The 24,421-nt window shown below is 44.8% G+C and overlaps 1 protein-coding gene across 1 annotated transcript in view; it reads right to left on the bottom strand.

The window, feature by feature from the left end:
• LOC114021339 (disintegrin and metalloproteinase domain-containing protein 20) overlaps positions 1-24,421 on the bottom strand; it is a 183,772-nt gene that overhangs the window by 71,609 nt on the left and 87,742 nt on the right. The window contains exons 12-13 of the mRNA XM_043527312.1: positions 14,102-14,276; positions 4,167-4,256 (exon numbers count right to left, since the gene is read on the bottom strand). Coding sequence (XP_043383247.1) covers positions 4,167-4,256; positions 14,102-14,276 — 265 coding nt within the window. The remainder of the gene's footprint in view (positions 1-4,166; positions 4,257-14,101; positions 14,277-24,421) is intronic.

Genomic DNA, 24,421 nt, shown 5'->3' on the forward strand with positions numbered 1-24,421 from the left:
AACTCTTCATGCTTTTAATCAATAACAATGAAGAAAGGAAAAATAGTTTTTGCCCATCTACTCATTTTTTTCCATGTTGAGTCTGCTGAGGCTAGAGCTGGGGACACTTCACCCATAGTGTTCAGAAGCTGGATCTGTCAGTCACTGGGGTGAGGGGGATGGGACCCACCTATCAATATCCTCTTCAGAAGGAGCACTTAGTACAAGTGGTATTACTGTACCACCTAGGAGGCGTAGTCAAGGAATCAGACCCCATTGTGCTTGGTGCTGTACAAACTCAGAACAACAAGACAGTCCCTGCCCCAAAGAGCCAGAACCCAAGTATAAGACAAGAGACAAATGATGGATACAGTCAGATGTGGAAGCATACAAGAAACAATCTGACAGTACTGGACAGCTTTTTAGGCAGTGGTCTCAGCTCACCAGCAACCTAACTATTGTCAATTTTTGGTGGGCATTAAGGAAAAGGAGAGTTTTGACATGGGTTTTGGAGGATAATTACTTAATTTTAATCAGTGTTTATGAAGAGCTCCTCCCAAACATGAGGGGAAGCATGGGAGAAAAATTTTCAAACAAGGACTTTCATTCTAACCAGTGGGTAATGGAGGCTGGCATCAAGGGTAGATTGGAGTTGAGCGTCGAGCACTCAATAGCAAACAAGATGATATGGTGGGGTTTGGCCATGAAGGTCCTTGAAGGTAAAGACAAATTAGGTGAAGACAAATGTGATAGAGAAGAGGGAGTCAGTGGAGGGAAGCAAAGAGACAGGTGACATGATCAAAGTGACACACTAGGAAAATGAAATTTGGAGCAGCACTGAAAGGATATGAGTGGGCAAAGATTGCATTTGTCAAGACCTGAGAAAAGGATGTTGCAGTAATCAAGTTGAGAAGATGGAAACAGGGAAGAGTTTTAGGTATGTGATTGTATAAGAAAGGCCATATCTTAGATATGTTATACAGAAAGAATTGGCAAGGTTTACAAACTGCCTGGATTTGAGGTCCTAGACAGAGGTCTAAGTCAAAGATGGCACCCAGATTACAGGCCTAAGGGACAGACATGATGGTATTGTCCAGTGATCAAGAAAGGAGGTAGTGGGGAGGGCATGGAAGGGCTGGAGAGAAACAGATGAAGAGTTCCTTTGTAGCCATGTTGAGCTTGAGCTGATGGCTGGACATCCACAAGGAGAAATCAGAGAGAGAGGCTGAGATTTCCATTTGGAGAAAGAAAGACAGGTCTGGAGTAGCAAAGTAGATCTGTAAGAATGTGTTTTGTTTTATCTGTGGCCTGAAAGTATAGTCTGGATGCATCCTCCTATGTTGATTCTAGAGGATTCCATGAATCTTTGAGTAAATGCAGCCTTGTGGCAAATATTTCTGAATAACTGGGCACTGGGGAAAAAGAAGGCCTGGCTGTGTGCCCAGTGCTAAACATCTATCAGAAAATATCCTTTGGAATGTTTGCCCAGTTTTCCTGAGCAACTGGGGTGGAAAGATCGGGTGATGTGGTGAAGCTGGATTGCTCTGAGAGCAATGAAAACAGAAGTACAGGGCTGAAACGATGGTAGAGAAAGATTTTCTCCAATCCCAGGGAGCTTCTCTGCTGAGTCCCGTATGTCCTGACCAGTAAAGATAATGATCTGTAGGGTGGGCTGAATGGAAGTACTTTCTGCTACTGTACTGGATCCCGTGGTAGTGGATGCCACATTTATTGCATCAGTGATAGCACAAGAACTCTCTGCTATTGACATAGGCTTTTCTAGAGTCCAGGGGAGGTGACTTTATCCTTTATTGCAGAACTCTTAGTTGGGGCCTGGCTGTCAACTATGTCTTCTCCAGTTGATCTGAGGAATCTCAGAGAGATCTCCAGAGGGAGCAGAAGAACTTCTTTCCATCTAAATAAGGATGCCTTGTACTGGGAGCTGGAGAATAGGCAATCCTTTTCTTCTTCATGTGAGCCATCTTGAGAGTGCCCAGGCTCAGATGACTCTGGAAATAAAAGTGCTCCAGGCTATGTCAGGAAGCCAAGAATGATGATGAAGGAAGAGAATAACAATAGAGAGAAATTAGAAGTCCATGTAGGAAGATAATATTGGGGGAAATATCAATTTGGGGATGTTTTGAAGTCACATAGGTTATGTCTACACAGTATTTGGGAGCGAGCCTCCCAGCCAACGGCCACAGACTTGTGTTAGCAGAGCTCATGCTAGTGCACTATTTTTAGCTGTGTAGACAGTGCTTTGACATTTTGACTCAGGCTGGAACTTGTGCTCTCAAGCTCACTCCACCCACCCCAGGTTTGGAGTCCAAGCTCCACCCCAAGCTGCAACATCAAAGCACTGTCTACACAGCACACTAGAGCACACACTGCTAGCACAAGTCTGATCACCTAGGCTGGGAGGCTCACTCCCAAAAGCTGAGTAGACATTCCAATAGGGCTTGGATCTACGCATTGCCAATAGAGGCAGAACATTCTGGAGAGGATGGTGATGGGCAGGTCCTTTCAACCTCTCACCAGTCTGTCATTGATAGCTTTAGCTGCCTTCCTAGATGAGTGCCATAACTACCGGGTTATAGAATCATTCTCAAGCTTTCCCTGGCCCAGTGACTATTCAGTCATGTATAATGATAATGGATAGTTATTGGGATAGTTATTCCTAGGAAGGAAAGTGAGAATGATTCTTTAATCTGGTATTTTTGGCATTTACCTAGAATGTAGGTGTCAAATATAAAGGGAAGGGTAACTACCTTTCTGTATACAGAACTATAAAATCCCTCCTGGCCAGAGGCAAAACCCCTTCACCTGTAAAGGGTTAGGAAGCTAAGATAACCTCGCTGGCACCTGACCAAAATGACCAATGAGGAAACAAGATACTTTCAAAGCTGGAGGGGGGGAAACAAAGGGTCTGTCTGTCTGTGTGATGCTTTTGCCCAGAACAGATCAGGAATTCAGTCTCAGAAACTCGGTTAAGTTAGTAAGTAATCTAGCTAGAAATGCATTAGATTTCCTTTTGTTAAATGCTGCTAAAATAGGTTTGTGCTGAATGGAATGTATATTTCTGTTTTTGTGTCTTTTTGTAACTTAAGGTTTTGCCTAGAGGGATTCTCTATGTTTTGAATCTGATTACCCTGTAAGGTATTTACCATCCTGATTTTACAGAGGTGATTCTTTTACTTTTTCTTTAATTAAGATTCTTCTTTTAAGAAACTGAATGCTTTTTTCATTGTTCTTAAGATCCAAGGGTTTGGGTCTGTGTTCACCTATGCAAATTGGTGAGGATTTTTATCAAGCCTTCCCCAGAAAAGGGGGTGTAGGGCTTGGGGGGATATTTTGGGGGGAAGACGTCTCCAAGTGGGCTCTTTCCCTGTTCTTTGTTTAACACGGTTGGTGGTGGCAGCATAGGGTTCAAGGACAAGGCAAAGTTTGTACCTTGAGGAAGTTTTTAACCTAAGCTGGTAAGAATAAGCTTAGGGGATCTTTCATGCAGGTCCCCACGTCTGTACCCTAGAGTTCAGAGTGGGGAAAGAACCTTGACAGTAGGGGACCCAAGTTTAAGTCCCTACTCCAATGGCTACTTAATTATTTCTTAAAAATGGAACAGCTTCAACAGGTGACATTGAGAAACACTGACACCCCATACCCCAGTGGCTAGGGCACTCTCCTGTAATATAGGAAACCCAAATTTAAGTCCCTTCTCCACATCAGCCAAAGTGGGGAATTGTATATCAGGTTACCACATCCCAGGAGAGGATCCTAGCCATTGGGCTAATAGTTATAAGGGAGCCCCGCCCCCTGAATTTTGCAAATTTCTCCTCCTTTGCATCTGTCAAAATGCCTAAAGTCAAAACAAAAACATTTCATTTGAGGTGAAACAAAACATTTCATTTGAACATTATTGAAACATTTTAATATTTTGGTTTGGTCAAAATCATTCAGTGAACTCTACATGAATTAGTAAATAGTTTTGGGTTGGGGTTAGGCAACTATTTGCTAAAAACAAGTTGCCAAACTGTAATCCCAACACATCTACATGGGATTAGCAGATCTAGTACTTGAGAAGGAAATTGTGAAAATGAGTAGCATTGCCACTGGTATTAACTTTAAAAGAAAGTAATTAAACATTCAGTTTACCATAAAATACAAAATCTACTACAGGTTTTTCTTACCTGACAATTTTTGCAGCAAAGTCCAGAAACACAGGCAGCACCTGGCTTTATTGTACAATTGGATAGGCAACAACCACCCCGTAGGCACACCTTCAAGTACAAAATGAATGGCACCTCACCTTAAAAATCTGTTGTGGGGCTCTCCTGTAATAACACCACTCTTACCATTTATTGTTTGATTTCAAACAGTAACAAAACTCAGTGAATTTGAGAGACAAATTCCCATTTCTCACCATAGTTATGGTGACCATACACCCTGTTTTGGCCAGTACAATCCCTTTTCTCAGCCCTGTCCCAGACGACTCAACTTTTTTGGCAAAAGTGGGCATTTTTCCCATTTGCTTTTGCCAACAAATGGGACAAATGGCCTCTTTTGTCAAAAAAGTGGGGTCCAGAGGAATGTGCAGGAGTGGGTGAGTGGTGATGCCAGCCCCACACAGGGGAGGAGGCAGGGCTTGGGTGGGGGGCAGGCAGGACTCCACTGAGCAGCAACACCAGCCCCAGCCATAGCCTGGGCCAGGCAAGGCCCAGATGAGCAGCTGGGGTCAGCTCAGTGTGGAGAGGGTGGAGGAGGCGGCTTAGGCTAGCCCGACATGGTGTCCCATTTTCCCTTTGGAAAATATGGTCACCCTAACCATAGTTCTAATTACATAGCATTTTTATAAAGTATTAATATTATTATTATTATTTGCAATTTCTGCTACACAAAGAATCCAAAGAGAATGCTACCAAGAGAGGAAGGATGGTCCAGCAGCCTGGGACAAAGGACACTGGGTTCAATTCCCTACTCTGCTGGAGCTTGGACAAGTCACTAAGTTTTTCTGTTTCTCAGTTCCCTATCTGTAAAAATGGGGAAATAGAGAAATACAATCTCACAGGTGTGTTGTGAGTATAAATACATTAAAAAGATGGAGAGGTACTAGTCATTACAGTGACGCGGGTCACATAAGTACCACAGATATATGTAATATTTATAATGATTTTAAGATATGTGCAAACAAAATTAAATAGTTTTATTTTAATGTAAACTTTTAAATGTAGATTCACCAATACACTAGAGTGGAACAAAGAAACCAAAGTGTACTTGTGATTCTGACACGACACTGAATTTGTAATAGACTTACTGGCTTGCAGGGTTGTGTTAGTGAGACTGGTACTATGTGATATTAGGGGTGTGGATAGCATAGTCCCTGAGTCCTAATGTCTCCATGCTTTAAGGGCACCCCCTGTACTTCTGCCTTAGTTCCCTTGGCTGTGTTGCCAAAATGGGAGTGGTGCCAAGGCAACCTTTTAAGGTGGAGAGCCTTTTAAGCACTGATGTCCAAGATAGTATGCAGCCACATAATCTTTAAAGAGCCGGGAATTTGGCCAAGAAAGCTACATATGTACAGTCTCTCCTTGTACGAGAGTCATTATAACCAACAGAATTGTGGCATGCAAATTAGCTGAGACAACAGGTGGTCACACTGACCCCAGTGAAGTTACCCAAGCTGTTGACCTGTCTATTTGTAGCCAGTTGTACTGATTGGGCCTACACATTTACCCTAATTATAAGCTTAATGGTAAAATGTAAGTGTGAAGGAACTGCTCAGGCTGGTGACAACACCAGTGGTGATGTCGTGGTGACATCATCAGACGGGGAGGGGTTGGTCAAGGTGACAGTTGGAAAGTGGATCTTTAGAGAGGGAGATCTGGTAATTTTGACAGGTCAGTCACAGGCTAGACTTGCCTACAGAATGGGCTAAGTGAGGAAATGTTAGCAGAGCTCTGAGAAGGGAAACTGAAGAGGCTGAAGAGAGCTGAGCTTGATGTCCCTAGCCCCAGAAGCTTCCCATGTAAGTAGATCATGGTGTATGATGGTGTAAGACCTGGTCTACATGAAAAAGTTAGGTTGACCTAGCTACGTCACTCAAGGGTGTGAAAAATCCACACTCTTGTGTGACATCATTAAGCTGAAATCATCTCTGGTGTAAACACCACGGTGTAGACAGAACTGCAGTGCTGCAGCTGTGCCATCCTTGCATTTCAACTATAGACAAGCCCTATGTGATTTAGGCTTGAAGTGATGCTACATAATAATACCACAAGCAAGAGTGTATCTCTTGGTTTTCCAGTTCCTGAGGAGAGAAGACAAGCCCTTTAACTCTAAGTCTAAAAGAACCAAGGAGTGAATAATACCAGATAGAGAGGATATATGTCAGCTTTTCACCAGGGGGGGAAACAGGGCCTCAAAGAAAGTGAAGGTTTATAAATTGTCACAACGACCTGTTATATGAAATTGTTTAAGAAAAGATGTAAGATGGAGACAGAGTGAATTAAATTAAACAAAGAGGGTTTTACAGATACCACTGACCAACTTAGTCTACAGAAAGGAACCCAGAAGGGCACTGCCACCTCCACATGCTCTGGCTAAATCCTGAACCCCAGCTCGGATGTGAGACTTCATCTTTCTCAACCCCCACCCTAATTTTCCCCAGCTTGTCCTCTTCCTTTCCCACCTTGTTCCTTCTCTTTTCTAACACTCTCCTTTTTCCTTCTGTTTAATAACAGCCTGGCTTAGCTGGCTGAGACTGTATATTTTGCAATGTGGCTGTAAGCCTGTGACCAGAAAGGCAGCTAAAAACAATGCCCTAAACAGCCCAATGTTGGTACAAGTTTGTCAGGTCTCAGAGTGGCCGATAAGACCATGTGCTGTGCCTGTGTTTCTCCAATAATAAGGCTGTAAGTAAGAGTCAGCACCAGAAATAGAAGCTGCATTTTCTATCTTTGCTGTTCTTTTCTATCTCGTTTTGTGTAATTGTCTTGGTTTGTCAGGACTGGACTTCAAGAAAAAAAGCCAAAACAACAGTTCCAGCCCATTTCAACTGACCTTCCTCTCTTCTCCCCAATAAGAATAGTTATTACCATCTTTGACACCATCTAAAACACTGCCAAATGAGGTTTTTTTTCCTTCTAAAATCTCTGTCCAGTTAAGGAAAAAGAATAAGGGATATTGTTAAAATAAAAGCCTTATTTAATACCTTACATTTCAAATGCTTGAACTGTTTTTCCTTTTCTTCTGCATCTTTAATAATAGGTTAAATGGATTTGGGATGCTTGCCATGATACTAAGTAGGTTGTGGTGTCTGTATACCAAACCTTGTTTAACACTGGTTAATGTTGGATAGTGACTGGGTTATGTTAACAACTTTGACTCTTTGGACTCATATATTCCATCTAAATTAGTACAACACATCTATTATGGAGGTGCTGGCAATGACTTCATAATTTGAGTTCCACTTTGCACTTAAAGCCAGGATTCAGCCTCTTTGCTATGGTATCCAGAGTAGCCATGGATAGTAATGTGAGTGTGTGAACAATATCTCAGTCAGAAACAGAAAGATTTCTGGGTGGACAAGCATATCACAAGGCATTCCTGACGTACCATGGTTTGCTGAAATTAGGGACAGTATAGTTGGGTTTACAGAAACCAGATCAGCAGGCAGGGAAACAAGATTCAAGAGCCCATCAGGTTCACAATTGCAGAGTGGATTCCCTTTGGCTGAGTCCAGCAGTAAGTTCTACAGGCCTTACTCTTGTCAACTGCTCCTCTGGGAACCACTCCACTCTGACAATGTAACTGTACTGGTTGCTCACATTCACTGATGGAGACTCTTGGGTAAAGAGTTTCACTCATGATATAAGGGACCTTCTCAATTCAGGATTCACTTTCATTGGGAGGGCCAGTGCCCTATATTCAGAATAATAGTCCTGTTTGCAGCAGAAGAGAAGGTTACTCACCTTGTGCAGTTATTGAGGTTCTTTGAGATGTGTGTCCCTAATGGGTGCTCTACTTCAGGTTTCAGTGCATCCCAGTGCCATTGATCAGAGATTTACGGTAGCAGTGTCCATGGGGGTCACGCGCGCGTAGTAGGCGTCTCACAGTGCAATTGGCGCTGCGTCTAGCGCGTGCATGACCTGAGCCCTGCAGTTCCTTCTCTACCGCAGAGTCCTTATTTTGAACTCCAAAGTAGAGGGCAGGAGGATGGGTAGTGGAGCACCCACAGGGACACACACCTTGAAGAACCTCAGTTACTGCACAAGGTGAGTAACCCTCTCTTCTTTGAGTGCTGTTCCTGTGGGTGCCCCACTTCAGGTGACTGTAGAGCAGTATCCCTCAGAAGGCAGGAAGGACTTCGGGTTCATTTGAGTCACAGAGGTGAATAAGGTTAGGCCAACTATGGCATCAGCCCTGGAGTCTTGAGTGCTCAGTGAATATGTCGACAGAAGCCTAAGTGGCCACCCTAATATCAGAACATTGCTGAGGAACACTATTGAGGCAGAAACTGATCATATGGAATGCGCTTTGATGTGCGTAGGGGGGTCCATGTTCAGCATACGATAGCAATGTTGAATGCACACGGAGACCCATTTAGACAGTCTCTGAGTGGATATTGCACAGTCTTTCGGACACTCAGTGGTAGAAACGAAAACTCTAGATTTCCAGAAAGATTTGGTCTTTTCCAGGTAAAAGGATAACGCACGCCTAACATCCAATGAATGGAAGCCAGTCTCTGTTGGAGTCCCATGAGGCTTGTGATAGAACGTAGGAAGATGGATTGGTTGGTTCACATGAAATCATCGTGCTACCTTTGGTAAAATGTTTGGGTGCGGACGTAGCATGACCTTGTCTTTGAGAAATATTGTGTAAGGAGGATTGGTCATGAGAGCCGCTATCTCACTCACCCATCTGGCAGAAGTAATAGCAACCAAAAAGGCCACTTTCATGGATAAATGTAGGAGGAAACAGATAGCTAATGGTTCAAATGGCAGTCTGGTGAGGCACTTCAATACCAGATTGAGGTCCCAGGCCGAAGTATGTTGGCGAATTTCTGGGTAAATGTTCTGGAAATCTGTGAGGAAGTGTTTAGTAATGGAGTGTGCGTAGATCGAGGTCCCATCAATCTCATGCTGGAATGCTGTAATGACTGCAAGATACACTTTGATCGCGCTCATTGCTAAACCCGAATGTTTCAGCTCCAGTAGGTATTGGTAGTGGCGCTGTGGAGGCCGTCACATATTTTTCTTCACACCAGGCAGAGAATCTCTTCCATGTTTGAAGGAAGTTATTATGCATGGTCACTTTCCTGCTGTTTAGAAATAAATGTGTTTAACTTTTTCCGAGCAGGCTAGTTCACCATAATCGAAACAAGCAAGAGCCACGCTTGAAGGTGGAGTTTCTCCGGATTCCGGTGAAGCGTGCGACCATTGTTCTGAGACAGCTATGAGTTGATCCTCGTTTACCATGGCCTGAAATTGTGATCACTTCTCCTTGGGGAGCTCTGCTGTGAATGAGCTAAGTTTGCCATAGTTATCATAATCATATTTAGCCAACAAGACTGAATAGTTGGTGACTTGGAATTGAAATGTCGCTGAGGAGTAAACTTTTTGCCTGAAGAGGTCAAGCCTCTTGTGTTCCTTATCTTGTTCAGTCGATCTAAACTGTTGTTGTTTGCCTCATTGATTAGCTGCATTGACCACCAAGGAGTTGGGAGGTGGGTGCGAGAAGAGGAAGTCCACCCCTTTAGCAGGGATGAATACTTCTTATCCTCCCTTTTGCATGTCGGCGGAATTGAGGCTGGTGTCTGCCAGACTGTCTCTGCTGGTTTCAAAATCACATAAATTGATGGGCAGAGTGCTTTTGCAAGCAGATGAAGGTTGTAGAATTTGTTCCAGCTTGTGCTGGTTTGTCTACACTTCCTCCAACGGGATGTCCTGGCTTTGGGCGATCCACTTAAACAGTTCCTGGAACTGTTTGAAGTCATCCACCAAGATAGGCGGTGGTGGAATAATTGCCTTATCTGGGGAGGAGAAAGAATTGTGAGCTGGAGATGTCACTCCCTGATCTGTGCCTGTTTCTGTGTCATCCCCAACATCCTAAGCCTCCGTTTGCTGCGGGATGGGTGACATGGGATTAGACCACAGCTCACCTCTATGAGCCCTGGGTGGCCTGGAGCAGAGGCCCTGGTAAGTTGCCTAGGGTCAGGCCCATTGCATTGGGAAGGCCATCGGTGGATACATCCACAGCGATCCGTACCACAGCTATCTGGTTGTAAGGGCATTTGGACCCCATCTGGCTCCAGGGTGGTCATCACTCTTTCGGTCATGAGTGGTGTGGTGAGAGAGTGCATGGTTCCTGCACATCATCATCGTCTTCATTGGACGAGTGTACAGCATTATGAGAAGTAGGGGATCTCCTCTATAACTTACAGGAGAGCCCTCGGTACCAAATAGTAGGGACTGCAGTGCCAACAGGACAGACAAATCTCTCTATTGCAGTAGATTTTGTGGCAGTTCTGATGTCGGTACCGTCGGTGCCAATGGGGAGAGACCGCCTATGTTTCTGCGGTGCTCTCTGCGGAGACATCTGTGCCCTCTTCCTCGGTCTTTTAGAGGAAGGCATGTCTCCTGTCCCTGCCAAGAGGGTGCCCAGAGAGGAGGTTAGTTGGTCTGGCTCTGGTTGGAGAGATTTCTCGATCAGTATAATTTTCAAGCGGAGATCCTGGTTATGCTGGGCTCTTGCTTTCAGATTACTGCAGTGGGTGTGTTTTTGCGGGATATGCGTCTCCCCAAGACATTGGACACAGCAAGGGTGCCTGTCTGAAATGGGCATTGCTACGGGGAAAGAGCCACATCGCTTAAAGCCTGGGAAGCCAGGCATGTCTAATGGTTAACCAACCCCGCTGTGGCAAAACTACGGGGAGGGTAAAACTGGGGAAAGTTAATGTGTTTTTTTTTTAATGAAAACTATCACTAGCACTAACTATAACTTTTAAAATGACTGACTAACTAGTGAAACTTATTTTTCTAAAAGTTTGGCAAGAGTGATAAACACTGCCCCAGAGCTCCGTGTTCAGCAGAGTTAGGTCTAGTGCGTGGACATTGCTACCATAAATCTTCGATCGATGGTGTCGGGATGCATCAACACCTGAAGTGGAGCACCCACAGGGACAGCACTTGAAGAAGAAGTAAGGGGACAGTACTTCTGACCACTCCTGCTGGGGTCCAGGTTTGGTGCCACTAGTGGGGTAGAGAGGAAGAAGCAGAAGAAAAAACTATCAGTTCCCTCTGTGTGAATGGCTAATCCATCAGTCTTTCTCCAGACTTGACTACTGTGTACAGGACTTGAGCATTGACATTAACACAAGTGTTAGGAAATCCAATTTTAAACATTAGGACCAAGTAAGTCTGGCATGCACTCTGAAGATACATAAAAAAGGAAAGATCCAGCCTACCAGGACAATGAACTGGCCATAAATGAAATCAGGCTGGAAATTAGAAGTAACTATCAGAGGCGTGGAACAGCTTTCCAGTAGGAGTAGTAGGGGGCAAACTAACTAGTTTTAAGATGGAGCTTGATGGGATTATATGAAGGGGTTGCTTGTGATAGCACGGGACTGGACTCAATGACTTCCAGTTCTTTCTTCCACAAAAGCTACATCCCAATGGCAGAAGTAAACATTGCAGGGGGCTTGTGCGTTGCACACCCTTTGCACAATCCCCCACATCTGTTGCACCTTCCCTTTACCAGTGGAAGCACACAGGCCTGTTGCAAAAGGGCTCTCTGTGGTCATGGAAGATGGGGCTAGGTTTGTACACAAAGGGCTTCATCCTGTTTGTAGGCAAGTAGTACATATAGTAGAATTCACATAAGAAATGCATTCAAAGTGGTGCCTCATTATACATGACTTCTGTTGATTTGAATGGAAGTTGTAGGCCTTATGATCAGTATTGGGCTCAAACTGATACACTTTAAGGCCAAAAAAGGCCATCATGATCATCTACGCCTATGCCACAGAACCTTGCAGGCCACAGAACCTTGCCCACCCACTCTTGCAATAGACCCATAACCTCTGGTTCAGTCACTGAAGTCCTCAAATCATGATTTAAAGACCTGAAGTTACAGAGAATCCATCATTTCCTCTAGTTTAAACCTGCAAGTGCCCCATGCCCCATGCTGCAGAGGAAGGCAAACTCCCCTCGCTCTGAGTCTCCGCCAATCTGACTTGGGGGAAAATTCCGTCCTGACCACAAATATGGCAGTCATTTGGACCTTTAGCATTGCAGAAAACCAAACAGCCAGTCACCAGCGAAAGTATTCTCTGTAGTAACTCAGGTCAATCCCCATCTTTGTCTCACCATAGGCTGTTAGAGATATTTGCTACTTGCAGTCACAGATTGGCTACATTCCATTATAGACAGTCTCATTATACCATCCCCCTCCATAAACATATCAAGCTCAATCTTGAAACCAGTTAGGTTTTTTGCCCCCACTGTTCCCTTTGAAAGGATGTTCCAGAACTTCACTCCACTGATGGTAAGAAACCACCATCTCATTTCAAGCCTAAACTTGTTGATGGACAGTTATATCCGTTTGTCCTTGTGTCCACATTGGCACTTAAATGACTCCTCTCCTTGGTATTTACCCTCTTATGCATTTATAGAGAGCAATGAAATCTCCTCTCAGGCTTCTCTTGGTTAGGCTAAGCCTTCTCTTGGTTAGGTCTTCTCTTGGTTAGGCTAAGCTCCTTCAGTCTCTTCTCATAAGGTAGGTTTTCCATTCTTCTGATCATCCTCGTAGTCCTTCTCTGCACCTGTCCCAGTTTGATTCATCTTTCTTTAACACAGGGGACCAGAATTGCACACAATATTTCAGATGAGGTCTCACCAGTGCCTTTTATAATGGTACTAACACTTCCCTATCTCTACAGGAAACCCTTCTCCTGATACATCCTAGAAGCACATTAGCCTTTTTCACTGATGAATCACATTGGCAGTTCATAGTCATCCTGTGATCAACCGATACACCCAAGACTTTCTCCTCCTCTGTTGCTTCCAACTGATAAGTCCCCAGCTTTTAACAAAAATTCTTATTCTTAGTCCTCAAGTGCAAGACCTTGCACTTTGCACTATTAAATTTCATCCTATTTCTATTACTCCATTTTCAAGGTGATTAAGATCTTCTTTTATGATATTCTGGTCCTCCTCCATATTGGCCTCCTGAATTTGTGCCAGCTGCGAATTTTATTAGTACACGCCCACTTTTTTGTGCCAATAAAAGTGTTAAATCAGATTGGCCCCAAGACCAATCCCTGAGGAACTCCACCAGTAACCTCCCTCTAGCCTGACAGTTAACATTTCAATATGATGTTTTTGCAGTCTCCCCTTTCACCATCCTTATCCACCCTTGAATTCTCATATTAATCCCCTTCTTCTCCAATTTAACTAATAATTTCCCATGTGTAAGTGTATAAAATGCATTACTGAAATCCAGGTAGATTTGATCTACTGCACTTCCTCTGTCTTAAAAAATCAGTCATCGTCACAAAGAAAGAGATCAGGTTGCTCTGGCATGATCTACCTTTTGTAAAACCATGTTGTATTTTACCCCAATTACTGTTTACCTCTATGCACTTAACTACTTTCACTATCAAAATTTGTTACAAGACCTTGCATACAATTGAGGTCATACTAACAGGCCTGTAATTTCCTGGATCACTTTTTTCCCTTTCTTAAAAATAAGTACTATATTAAGCAATTCTCCAGTCATATGGTGTGATCCCTGAGTTTATGGATTAATTAAACAGATGGGGGAAATGTATTCCTGCTTTTTTAAAAATATCCTCATAAAATGTATTGTGTACTCAAAGAGTAATTTGCTTTGTACTCAAAACTGTAATTTTGATGTGCATAAGATGTGTTCTTCATATGTAATAACAAAATAGTTGAATCCTGCTTTAAATGCAAAACTCAACTCTGAGTCTTAACTTTGGAACCATGAACAGCACTTCCATCGTAAAACCATATGTCTCACGGAGTAGTTTTGAAGTTGGATAAACCAAACTTAACAATGCTTCTGTAAAATGTGCATGAAACTAAAGTATTTAATTACTAACCTCATCCATACCACAGTCACATTCCTCCTCATCTTCTATTATACCATTACCACACATCTGTGTTCCAAATATTTTCTTTTCTGGTATGTTAAGAAGGCACGTTTTTCCTGGTTTTCTTATCGTGTTGAAATAGTATCCTCTGGAGCAATTACTGAACTCTGTGCACATTATCCGCCTGCACAGGGAGAAAATATCTAATACTAGAGAGCACTTTAATCTGTCAATATATCAAAATCCAATGGCTGGAAATTGAAGCTAGACAAATTCAAACAATAAAAAATGGAACAAATAGCTTCATTCAGCACACAAGATGGATGCACAAAAGTATAATGGTGTCAAGTATCAGAGAGGTAGCTGTGTTAGTCTGGATCTGTGAAAGCAGCAGAGTCCTGTGGCACCTTTTAGACTAACAGACGTACTGGAGCATAAGCTTCCGTGGGTGAATACCCACTTCTTCAGATGCATGTAGCGGACATTTCCAGAGGCAGGTATAAATATGCAAGCAAGAATACAAGCTTATGCTCCAATACGTCTATTAGTCTATAACATGCCACAGGACTCTTTGCCGCTTTCATAGGTATAATGGGAATCTTAAATGTGGCATTTTCCTAATTTTTAAGTGCTTGACTTTGCAACCCAAACAATATTCTTCTTGAAGCAGAAACATGTATTACCTTCAAGCTGTTCACCCAGATAAAATTTGAAGATTTAATTTAAAATTAAATGAAATTCTCTAACACACAACATAGAACGGAGACCAACTGACTATGCACTTAGATATAAAATCAGACTAACTATGCTTGACTCAGGAATAACACTGATCATTAAAAATGTATATACTGTAGCACCAAATCAACCCTGTATTACATTTTCAATGGAATATTCTGTGGTCCTCAAGTTAAAATTTAAATGAATTAAAATACTTTTGATTTTATAATGAATCCCATTTTAAAAAAAGAATTCCATACCTGGGTCATTCTTTCCTGCAGACTGATTCCATTAGTACAGACCAGATCGGTAGTCTTCCTATATATGTAAATCAACTTAGAGCCTACCAGTAGTAGTTGAGAATTTTCCAACTTTTTCCACTGACTCCTCTCCATTATTCTCCAGTCAAAGTTTAGCAAAATTATAACTTCAGATTAGGTTAGCCAGTAACTGAAGTGTGGGGGATATGTAGTTTTGGACTTCGTTCACAGAAAAAATTCCCAGGTGAGAAATTCTTTCTTCTGCATCCTGTTTGTAACATGATGATAGACAAAGCTGTTTTGAAAGGAATATCCTCTTTCCCAGCAGGGGCTAGGAGGGAGAAGAATGGTCAGAAAGAACCAGACATTGTGGCTTTGGAGAACTAGGAGGGGGTGAAGTCCTAGCAAGGGCCTATGAAAGGTAATCTTTGAAAAATGAAGGTTACTTACCTGTAATCAGAGTTCCTCGAGATGGACTCTGCATATTCACACTCATGGGATGCTCTGATCAGTGGAACCCAAGCTAGCAATGCCCACTGGAGAATTCACACACCTCTTTAGTAGACACTTAATGTTCCATGGTAAGGGTATAAAAGGGTGTGGCTCTCCAGCCACCTCAGTTCCTTCCCCCACATCCCAGATCCCTTGGTAAGTAGGATTCCAAGGAAGTGGGGAAAGATGGGCAGAGAGTGTCCACAGGCATAGTCCATATCAAAGAACCCCAGTTACACAAAAGTAATCTTAATTATTTCTTTGCGGGGCCTCTGCATACTCCCACTCATGGGATAGACGAACAAGCAGCAACTGTAATCCAAGATGGTGGGATACGGAGTCCTAACTGAACAATGATTGCAGAACAGCCATACTACACTTTGCATCTGATATAGACTCTAAGTCTAATGAGTAGTACTTAGTGAAAGTATGCATTGAAGTCCAGGTTGTTGCTCTACAAATTTCCACAAGAGGAACATGTTTGGAAAAAGCCATAGAAGCTGCCTTAGCCCTGGTAGAAAGTCCAACAGACCTTGTACTTTTGTCCCGTTGATCTATACAGGGACCATTATTTTAATGGGTCCTTGTTCTGCTCTCCATACCTGGGCATACTCACACTCCATAAGGGGGTATTCTGTTTGGACATGTCCTGGTAGGGGGCAGGGCATGTCAGGGAAAGGACCAGATTAGAGGAGGAGTAGAGAGGGTCAACTTGGGGCATGGCTGGGGAAGCCTGGCTGAAGCCAAGGCAGGAGTCACAGCTGGAGGTGAGTAGAAGGCAGAAAGGGCCCAACTCAGCATATACCTTGGGCTACACACGCAAAGTAACATGTGATAAGCTGTTGCCTACAACATATGTATGCAGCAGCACAGGGCAGGAGACAGCAAGGAGCAACTTCTTATATGTTCATGGCTTCTACACCAGGACATTCTGAGTTAACATAAAAGCCCATGCAACCTCAACTCTGCCTTCTTTGACTGATACCCCAATATGCCCATAACACATACTCCCATTCTACCTTTTCACTGTAATGGAGAGGTGGTACTTGCACTTCCCCTACACTCAAAATACTGATCCTGTTCCCCCAACCAATACTATACTTGCAAAATTTAACAACCACTTCTTACTGTTTTACATCCTCTTCACACCTGCACACTGGATACCACCCAAACCTATACTTTTCCCTAACACTATTTAAATCCACAGACTGATCTCATAACCCACCTCACAATGAAATCTCCATATATCACAATCACAACTCTTCCAAGCTGCTCCAGTTTATTCCTCCACCATTCAATATAGCTACACCTAACACAATGAATGCCACTGGAGTGAATGCAGAGAAATCTCAGAGGCTATGGCAAGGTCCAGAGGAGCACAGTTAAGCTTGTGTGGGCTATGACCTTAACTCTGTATTTCCTGGTTTTCAGAATTTTGAGTTTTGCTGAACTCAATATTCTGGAAGGGCAGGAGTTAAGACCTGGCAACCTTATCTCTACATTAACACATTTTTTTTGCCATTTAATAATTCCTTCTTTGGCACATGTAGAAGAAGCTGAAGAAGAAGGTGGGTATCATCTCTGATACCTAAACAATGGACAGATGATGATCTTTTGTTTTTTTTTTATAAACAAACACCTAAAGAACTAGCTGTATGTCATAACTCATGGGTCTTGAATTTGAGCCCACAGGGTTAAGCCAAACTCCATCCTCCACCCAACAGCCTGCTGCCAACTGTTTACCTAGGGCCCATGAAGCCCAGTCCCAGTTTGAAGCTCTGCCCCTAAGGTCCTATTAGCAGAGTCCTAAAACAGCTGATGGGCCTGCTGATCTTACTGAAGCCAGCAGCAAGAAGAGGAAGGTACCTGAACAACTGGGCCCCTCCCTGTTTTGGACTGCGCGCCTTGCGCTTCCTGCTCCCCCAGCTTGATTTCCTGGCATCTGATTTATGGTTCTGATCTTTAGTTTATCTCCTGCCTCTGAGCCCCAGGTATTCTGATATGGCCTGACTCATGGTTCTGATTTCAAGTTTGTCTCCTGCTTCTGACCTTCCAGTATCCTGACCCAGCTGACTTTCGACTCCTGTCTCGTGAGTGTGGACTCTGTCTCTGACCAGTAGGTCTGGCTGCGCACGACCTGGCCATGATACTGGGCTAGATGGACCTTTGGTCAACCCAGTATTGCCATTCTTATGTTCTTTTGTCCCCTCTGATGGAAGGCCATAGCCCGGTACTCTCAAACTGGGAAGATTTTCTGCAGTCAATATCAGCCATCTTTGATGACCCGCACTGAGTTTGAACAGCCGAGGCCACTCTGAGGAGACTCCAGCAGGGGCAAGGCACAGTGGCATCCTGTGCAGCACACTTCCACCGCCTCACAGTAGATACAGAGTGGAATGAAGCAGCACACCTGTACTAATTGCAGTGGGGCTTGCAGGAACAAATTAAAGATGAACTGGTCCATGTCCAACATGGTCCAACTGGTCCATACATAGGCCCATAGGGACTAGATGTGTTCATCTGTCCTCTGGAAGGTCATTCATGAACTTGGTAAGCTTCCCATAGTTGTAGTAGTCATACTTTGCCAAGAAGGTGCTGTAGTTCACTACCTTCCTTCCGAGGAGGTCCAGTCTTGTGTGGTCCTTACCCTGAGGTGTGGATCTGAAGTAAGGTTGTTTGGAGCAATGGTTTGCCGCCTCAACCACTAGTGAGTTTGGTGATGGGTGGGAAAAGAGGAAGTCCATTCCCTTGGCTGGCACATATTATTTTCTGTCAGCCCGTTTGCATGTGGGTAGGATGGTGTCTGGTGTCTGCCACATGTTTCGGCAGGTTCCAGAATGGCATGGTTTATTAGTAGTACAATTTTTGAGGAAGATGAGGGTTGTAAGATTTTGAGCATCTTATGCTGGTTTTCTTGGACTTCCTCCAACAGTATGTCCTGGCTCAGCACAATTCTCTTAAAGAGTTCTTGAAACTGTTTGAAGTCATCTGCCATTGTAGGTGGAGGTGGCATGATGGCCTCGTCGGGGGAAGAAGAAGAGTTGTGTGTTGGTGACATCTTCTGGACCGATTTCTTCTCCTCTGTGATCTCCTTTGGGGCTATGGATGTTGTAGCCACTGGGGACAATGGAGAAGACCTAAGTTTGACTCTGGGTGGCAATGAGGTTCTGGCATAGTGGTCTTTGTAGGCAGCTCATGAAGGCCAGGGCGGTCACTGCATGGGAAACTCAATGGGGGCACACATCCGTAGTTGTCCGTACAATAGGTATGATGGTTGACTATGGTGGCTTTTGGCGCTCAGCGTGCCTCCAACAGGTATGTGGTGAGGAGGCGAGGAGTGTTGTGAGAAGACCCTGTCGCCCTGGCCCTAATCCTCACTGTCTCTTGGTACCGATGGTGCCATGGGAGAAGTGAACTGCATGACGCTGCTTCTGGTGGGAGATCCATCGGTGCTGAGAAATGGCGACTGCAGCACCAAAGATATTGATATATTCCTCTGTTTTAGGAATTGCTCCGGTGCCGATGAATGCAGTGCCGAGGGTTTCGGTGCGGTCAAATAGTGTGGAGTCACTTGTGGCTTGCCTTTGTAGGTGCCGGTGGACCCACAAGGCGACAGTGCTGACAATGGTGGTGACGGTGCCGACGTCAGTGGTGCTGATGTTGTTCTCAGTGCCGGAGGTGGCAGCATGCTCGGCGCTGGATCCACCTCATGTGCCGGTGTAGGCGGTGCCGTGGAGGAGGCATGGCTGTGCCTGTGTCTCAACTCCGTGGTCTTTGCTTTGGGCTCCACAGTAAGGCCCGTGCTGGAGGTGCCAGGTCAGTCATAAGTGTGACTCTAGACATGGTCGGCACCGATGGTAACGACTTACAGGGTACCATTTCCTTTTGTGTGGTTCCCTCTGCAGAGAAGTCGATGCTGGCTTCCTCTTATCTTTAGAGGATGGAGTTGAGCTCTTCGTTGGTTCCAACCTTGTCTGAGAGCTCTTATGGAGAGGCTGTTGGTGGCCCGTTTCTGGGCTTGGTTGAAGTGATATCTTCATTAGGATCATCTTGAGGGGGGAGGTCCCAGATGTGCCAGGCTCTCGCTTTCAGTTTGTTACAGTGAACACACTTTTTGGGTATATGTGATTCACTGAGACATCTTACACATAGAGAGTTTCCATCATATCTCAGCATTGCTTCCCAGCAGTAGCTACAGCTTTTAAAGCCAGGGGAACCCAGCATGTTTCAGAGAGCTCCGAAGGCATCAGGGAACAGGAGAAAAAACTTTTCTTTTTTTGAACAGGTTAACTATCTACTAAACTAACTTATTTAATTTATCTAACTATTATGTCTCTTATTCTGTCTACAGGGGAAGAAGCTGTTACACTGTCCCAAGCTCCGTCTTTAGCCAAGGATGGCTGAGAAGGAACTGAGGGGGTCGGGATGAGCATGCTAGATGAGACTCCAATGGCACCAGGGGATGTCTACTGCATACACGTGTCCTGACCAAGCACTGCTACCGAAAAACTCCAATCAACAGTGCTGGGACACACCAACACCTGAAATTGAGCATTCACAGGCTCAACACCTGAAGAAGAACAGCAAGCTCTCCAAACAATTGCACTATTCCCTGTTCTGGACTTTGTGCCTTGTGCTTCCTACTCCTGCTCCTCCATCTTGATTTCCTGGTATCTACTTTGTGGTTCTGAGCTCCATTTTGTCTGCAGACTTTGACCCCTTGGTATCCTGACCCAGCCTGACTCTGGTTCCTGACTTGTGGCTCTGATTTAAAGTTTATCTCCTGCTTCTGATGTCCCAGTATCCTGACCCAGTTGACTCTCAACTCCTGTCTCATGAGTGTGGACTCTGGCTCTGACTAGTAGCGATGACCCAGCTGTGAAACTATAGATTTCACATTTTCTCCAGAATCTCATCTGTCTTTACACTAGACAGACAATCTCCCTCAAAAATAATATCTTCAATTCTCATTCCTGTCTCAGAGGAAAGCCCACTGATCTCAACCAGGCATGACACCTTAAAGAAATGGCTGAGCCTTGGCTGAAGCAATTGAAGAGTCAAAAGTTGCCCTTAATTCATCCCTGGACACCAAAAGAGCATTTGCTAATTGAGTATATTCCTCAGGGAGATTAATTACAAAAGAAGACGTCTTCCTCCATAAACTGACACTACTGAGGGCTAAGTCATCTGTCTTCAGATCCTTTCAGAGATTAAGACTTAGACTTTAAGGTCAGAAGAGATCATCGTGATCATCATCCTGCACATCACATGCCACGGACCCTCATCCATCCATTACTTATCCAAGTCCTCATGTCATGATTTAAAGATACAAGTTACAGAGAATTCATCATTTAATCTAGTTCAAATCAGCAAGTAACCCATGCCAAATGCTGCAGAGGAAGGTGAAAACCCCCCTGGCTCCCACCTTCCTGGTGTCTCCCTCTGTCGTAGGGAGAAGCCCTTGACTGGTGTTGTCAGCTGTGACAGTTGACAGTGCCCACCACGATGGAGTTAGGTGGTGGGTGGGAGAATAGGAATTCAGATTCCTTGGCGGGGACATAGTATTTTTTGTCCGCTCGCTTGCAGGTTGGGGCCACTGATGCCGGGTTTGCCACATAGTCTTTGCCGAGTTTAAAATGGTCTCATTAATTTGAAGGGTGAAGGATATCAAGGAGTTGATGGTGGGTATCCTTGACTTCCTCCAATGGAATCTGGAGAGCGTCTGCCACCCTCTTTGCCAGTTCCAGGAAGAGACGAAAGTCGTCAACCAAAGATGGTGGGGAAGCCATGACAGCTTCATCTGGAGAGGAGGAGGATATGGTCCTTGGAGTCACTTCCTCATCATTATTGGCTTTCTGTTCCTCTACATCGTGAGATGATTCTGAAGCCTTGGATGGTGCAGCCCAGGGAGTGTGCCTCAAGGGTTCTTGGGCGAGGCTCAGAGCTTGAGAGACATGCTGGCAGTGTGCTGCCCAAGGGTCCCAATATGGCTATTGGGATGGTGATGGCATAGAGCCTGGTGATTATGCCCATGTGTTCCCACACCAGGATGGTGGTGGTGGAGCCATCAGTGGGTATATCCTTGGGCTCTGTTGGTAATGAGCACCATAAAGAGGAGGCAGGAGTACTGTAAAACTACCTCCTCAGGATAACTGTCTGAACCCTCGGTAGAGAGCAGAGGGGCATGATATGGCATGGCAGCGGGGATAATTCCAGTGCTTGGTAGAGGCTTGGTGCAGAGGTCTTGGTTACTGAGATGAGGGGACTCGGGTGCATCCGGCATGCAGAGGTCTCTTGAATGGCAGACTTACGCCTTTACCAATCATCCTGGCATTGGTGACAGTGCTGGGGGGATGAAGATCTTGTCCGCACCGGTGGCTCCTATGCTGGGTGAGCCATTGCTGGTGGTATCGATGTGGACTTGGGTACCAGGAATGCCTTTTTAAAGGAGTGCTTACTCCTGTCCTTTGGTGCCAATGACTCGGTGCCCATGCCCATTGAATCCATGGGCCTGTCAGCGGTACTGGTTGCTGTAGGTTTCCATGAGCCATGGGTGCCAGATTGAGAAGGCTTCATTGCCAAAGATACCAAGCGAGATGGTGATCGCTTGCAGCTATCTCATGACTCACTGTGGGGGCTTCCTGCTCTTTTCTTAGATGATTTGTGAGAGATCTCCACAGCCTGCTTCTTCAACCCTCAGTCCTTAGATGTAGAAGGCTGTACAGAAGACTCATGTCTGCCAGAAAACTGGTGTTTTAGCTGCCACCATGAAGATAATCTTCTGGGAAAGCTCTCTCTCTTTGCAGGATCTTGGCCAGAGTTGTTGGCAAAGACCACACTTCTGTTGTATGTGGCCTCTCCCAAGGCAGCAAATGCAATGAGTGCACTTATCTGCAATTGGAATCACCTCTTTACAAATGAGGCACTTTTTGAAGCCCAGAAAAGGGGGCATACCTTGTTGGGGGAAAGATCCCCAATGGGGAAGAAAACATGGGAGTAAAAAGAAAAAGAAACTTTATTTTTCAAGGGAAAAACAGCAACTAGAACTATAACTAGGAGACTAACTAACTATAGGTATGTAGATTAAGACAACAGTCTTAATGGACTGCTAATGGCTCTGTCTCTAGCCAGAGGTGGTTGAGAAGGAACTGAGGAGGGCTAGCCTATGCACATAGGCTAGCCTTGTGGTGCAGCACGAGGAGAGACAGTGCATGTGCGAGCCCAATGGACACTGCTACTGAAGTTCTCCGATTAGCAGTGCAGGGATGCAAGCACACCTACAGTGGAGCACCCATAGGGACGCTACATGAAGAACAGGTGCTGCCAGTGGGTAGGTGCTGCTTTCCTTTCTGAGGTAACTGAATTGGAGTGCCTGGAATACAATCTGTAAATGGGGGAAAGCCCCACGGATTCCATAGACCCCACGGGACAGGTGTAGGCCCCCAGTGAATTCCTTGCCAACCACTCAATGGTACTCCTATGAGTGGATCCATGGAAGAGTGGAAATGTCTGGAGGAGGAGCAGTGACAGTGACTCAGAGGACGGAAAACATAGGATTGAACCTCTGATTCAGAAGACGACTCCTCTCCTTCTGTTCACCATGGAGGTGCAGTTTCAGATGATGCCAGCGACTGGTGCTTGAGGTGGAGAGGCCCACAGAGAAGCGAGCATTGCAGGTTCCCTCTTCAACAGTACTGAAGGGTGAGCTGTCAGGGGTACATGAGGCTGGTACAATACCAAGTGTAGTAGCGATCCTGCCCATTGTCCCATGTGTGCCAGCACCGATAGCGTTGACTCTTGTATTGCTGGCAATACCAGCACCAACAGGGTCAGGATGTTCCGGGCAGCCACAAATGCCTCTGGCGGGTCACTATTAAGATTGTGTCATTGTGGTGCCACAGATGAGGAAGGAGCTCCTTCTGTCTCTGGACTAGATGAAAACTGCCTAGGCACTGAAGTCAACAGTGTATTATTCTGCAGTCTCAGAAGAGTGCTTGGGCTTGGACCGCAGTCTACTCTTATCCCCATGCCTAGCAGACTTCAGTGCCAGAGATCTCTCCCTTTCGGCCATCTGCTTCTTATGCCTCTTCTTAGCCACTGGGGAATGCGAGCAGTGTCAGTACTCAGGTATAGCAGGAGACGCACTCCTTACTGACATTGAGGCACTTGGTGCTGAGTCTGACTAAGCTGGTTCAGATAGAGATCTCGAGAACTCTTCCATGAATACAAACTTTAGCCTGGCTTCATGATCTTTCTTCATGTGTGGCTTAAAATCTACACATTTGGCAACACTCTATGATATAAGCTTCCTCAAGGCACTTCAAGCAAGTTCAGTGCAGGTTGTTCATGGGCATAGCCTTATTGCAGGAAACACAGGGCTTGAAGCTGGGTGATCAAGGCATCCCTGGGTATTGGGAGTTGACTGAAATCCTGAGATGGTAAAAAAAAATCTAACTAACTAAACACTAATAACCTTAACACTAATTATTTACAAAACAAGAGAACATAGTTCACTGGGAGAACTTTCAAATGCAAAAAGAGCAGTTCCAGTGACTGTCACAGGGGGTGAGATGGAACCGAGGAGGGTTGGGTGAGTCTTTTGTACCCGTGACACCGTTGCACAGCAACAGAGGGCACTCAAGCCACCCTGATGGGTACCACCAAGGGAAAAAAATTCTGGCAACTGTGCACGGGGATATGCACACACCAAGAGTGGAACGCACATATGCAATCACTCAAAGAAGAACTAACATTTAGCAAATACTTAATCTATTTACGTTAGTGACTGTCTAACAGGGGTAAAAGTAACTTAAAGGACTTACCGGTACTCCGGAGTCCTGAACAGGGGGCATGGCCTCGA

The sequence above is a fragment of the Chelonia mydas genome, chromosome 1 (genome assembly GCF_015237465.2).
Source record: "Chelonia mydas isolate rCheMyd1 chromosome 1, rCheMyd1.pri.v2, whole genome shotgun sequence".
Taxonomy (NCBI): Eukaryota; Metazoa; Chordata; order Testudines; family Cheloniidae; genus Chelonia; species Chelonia mydas.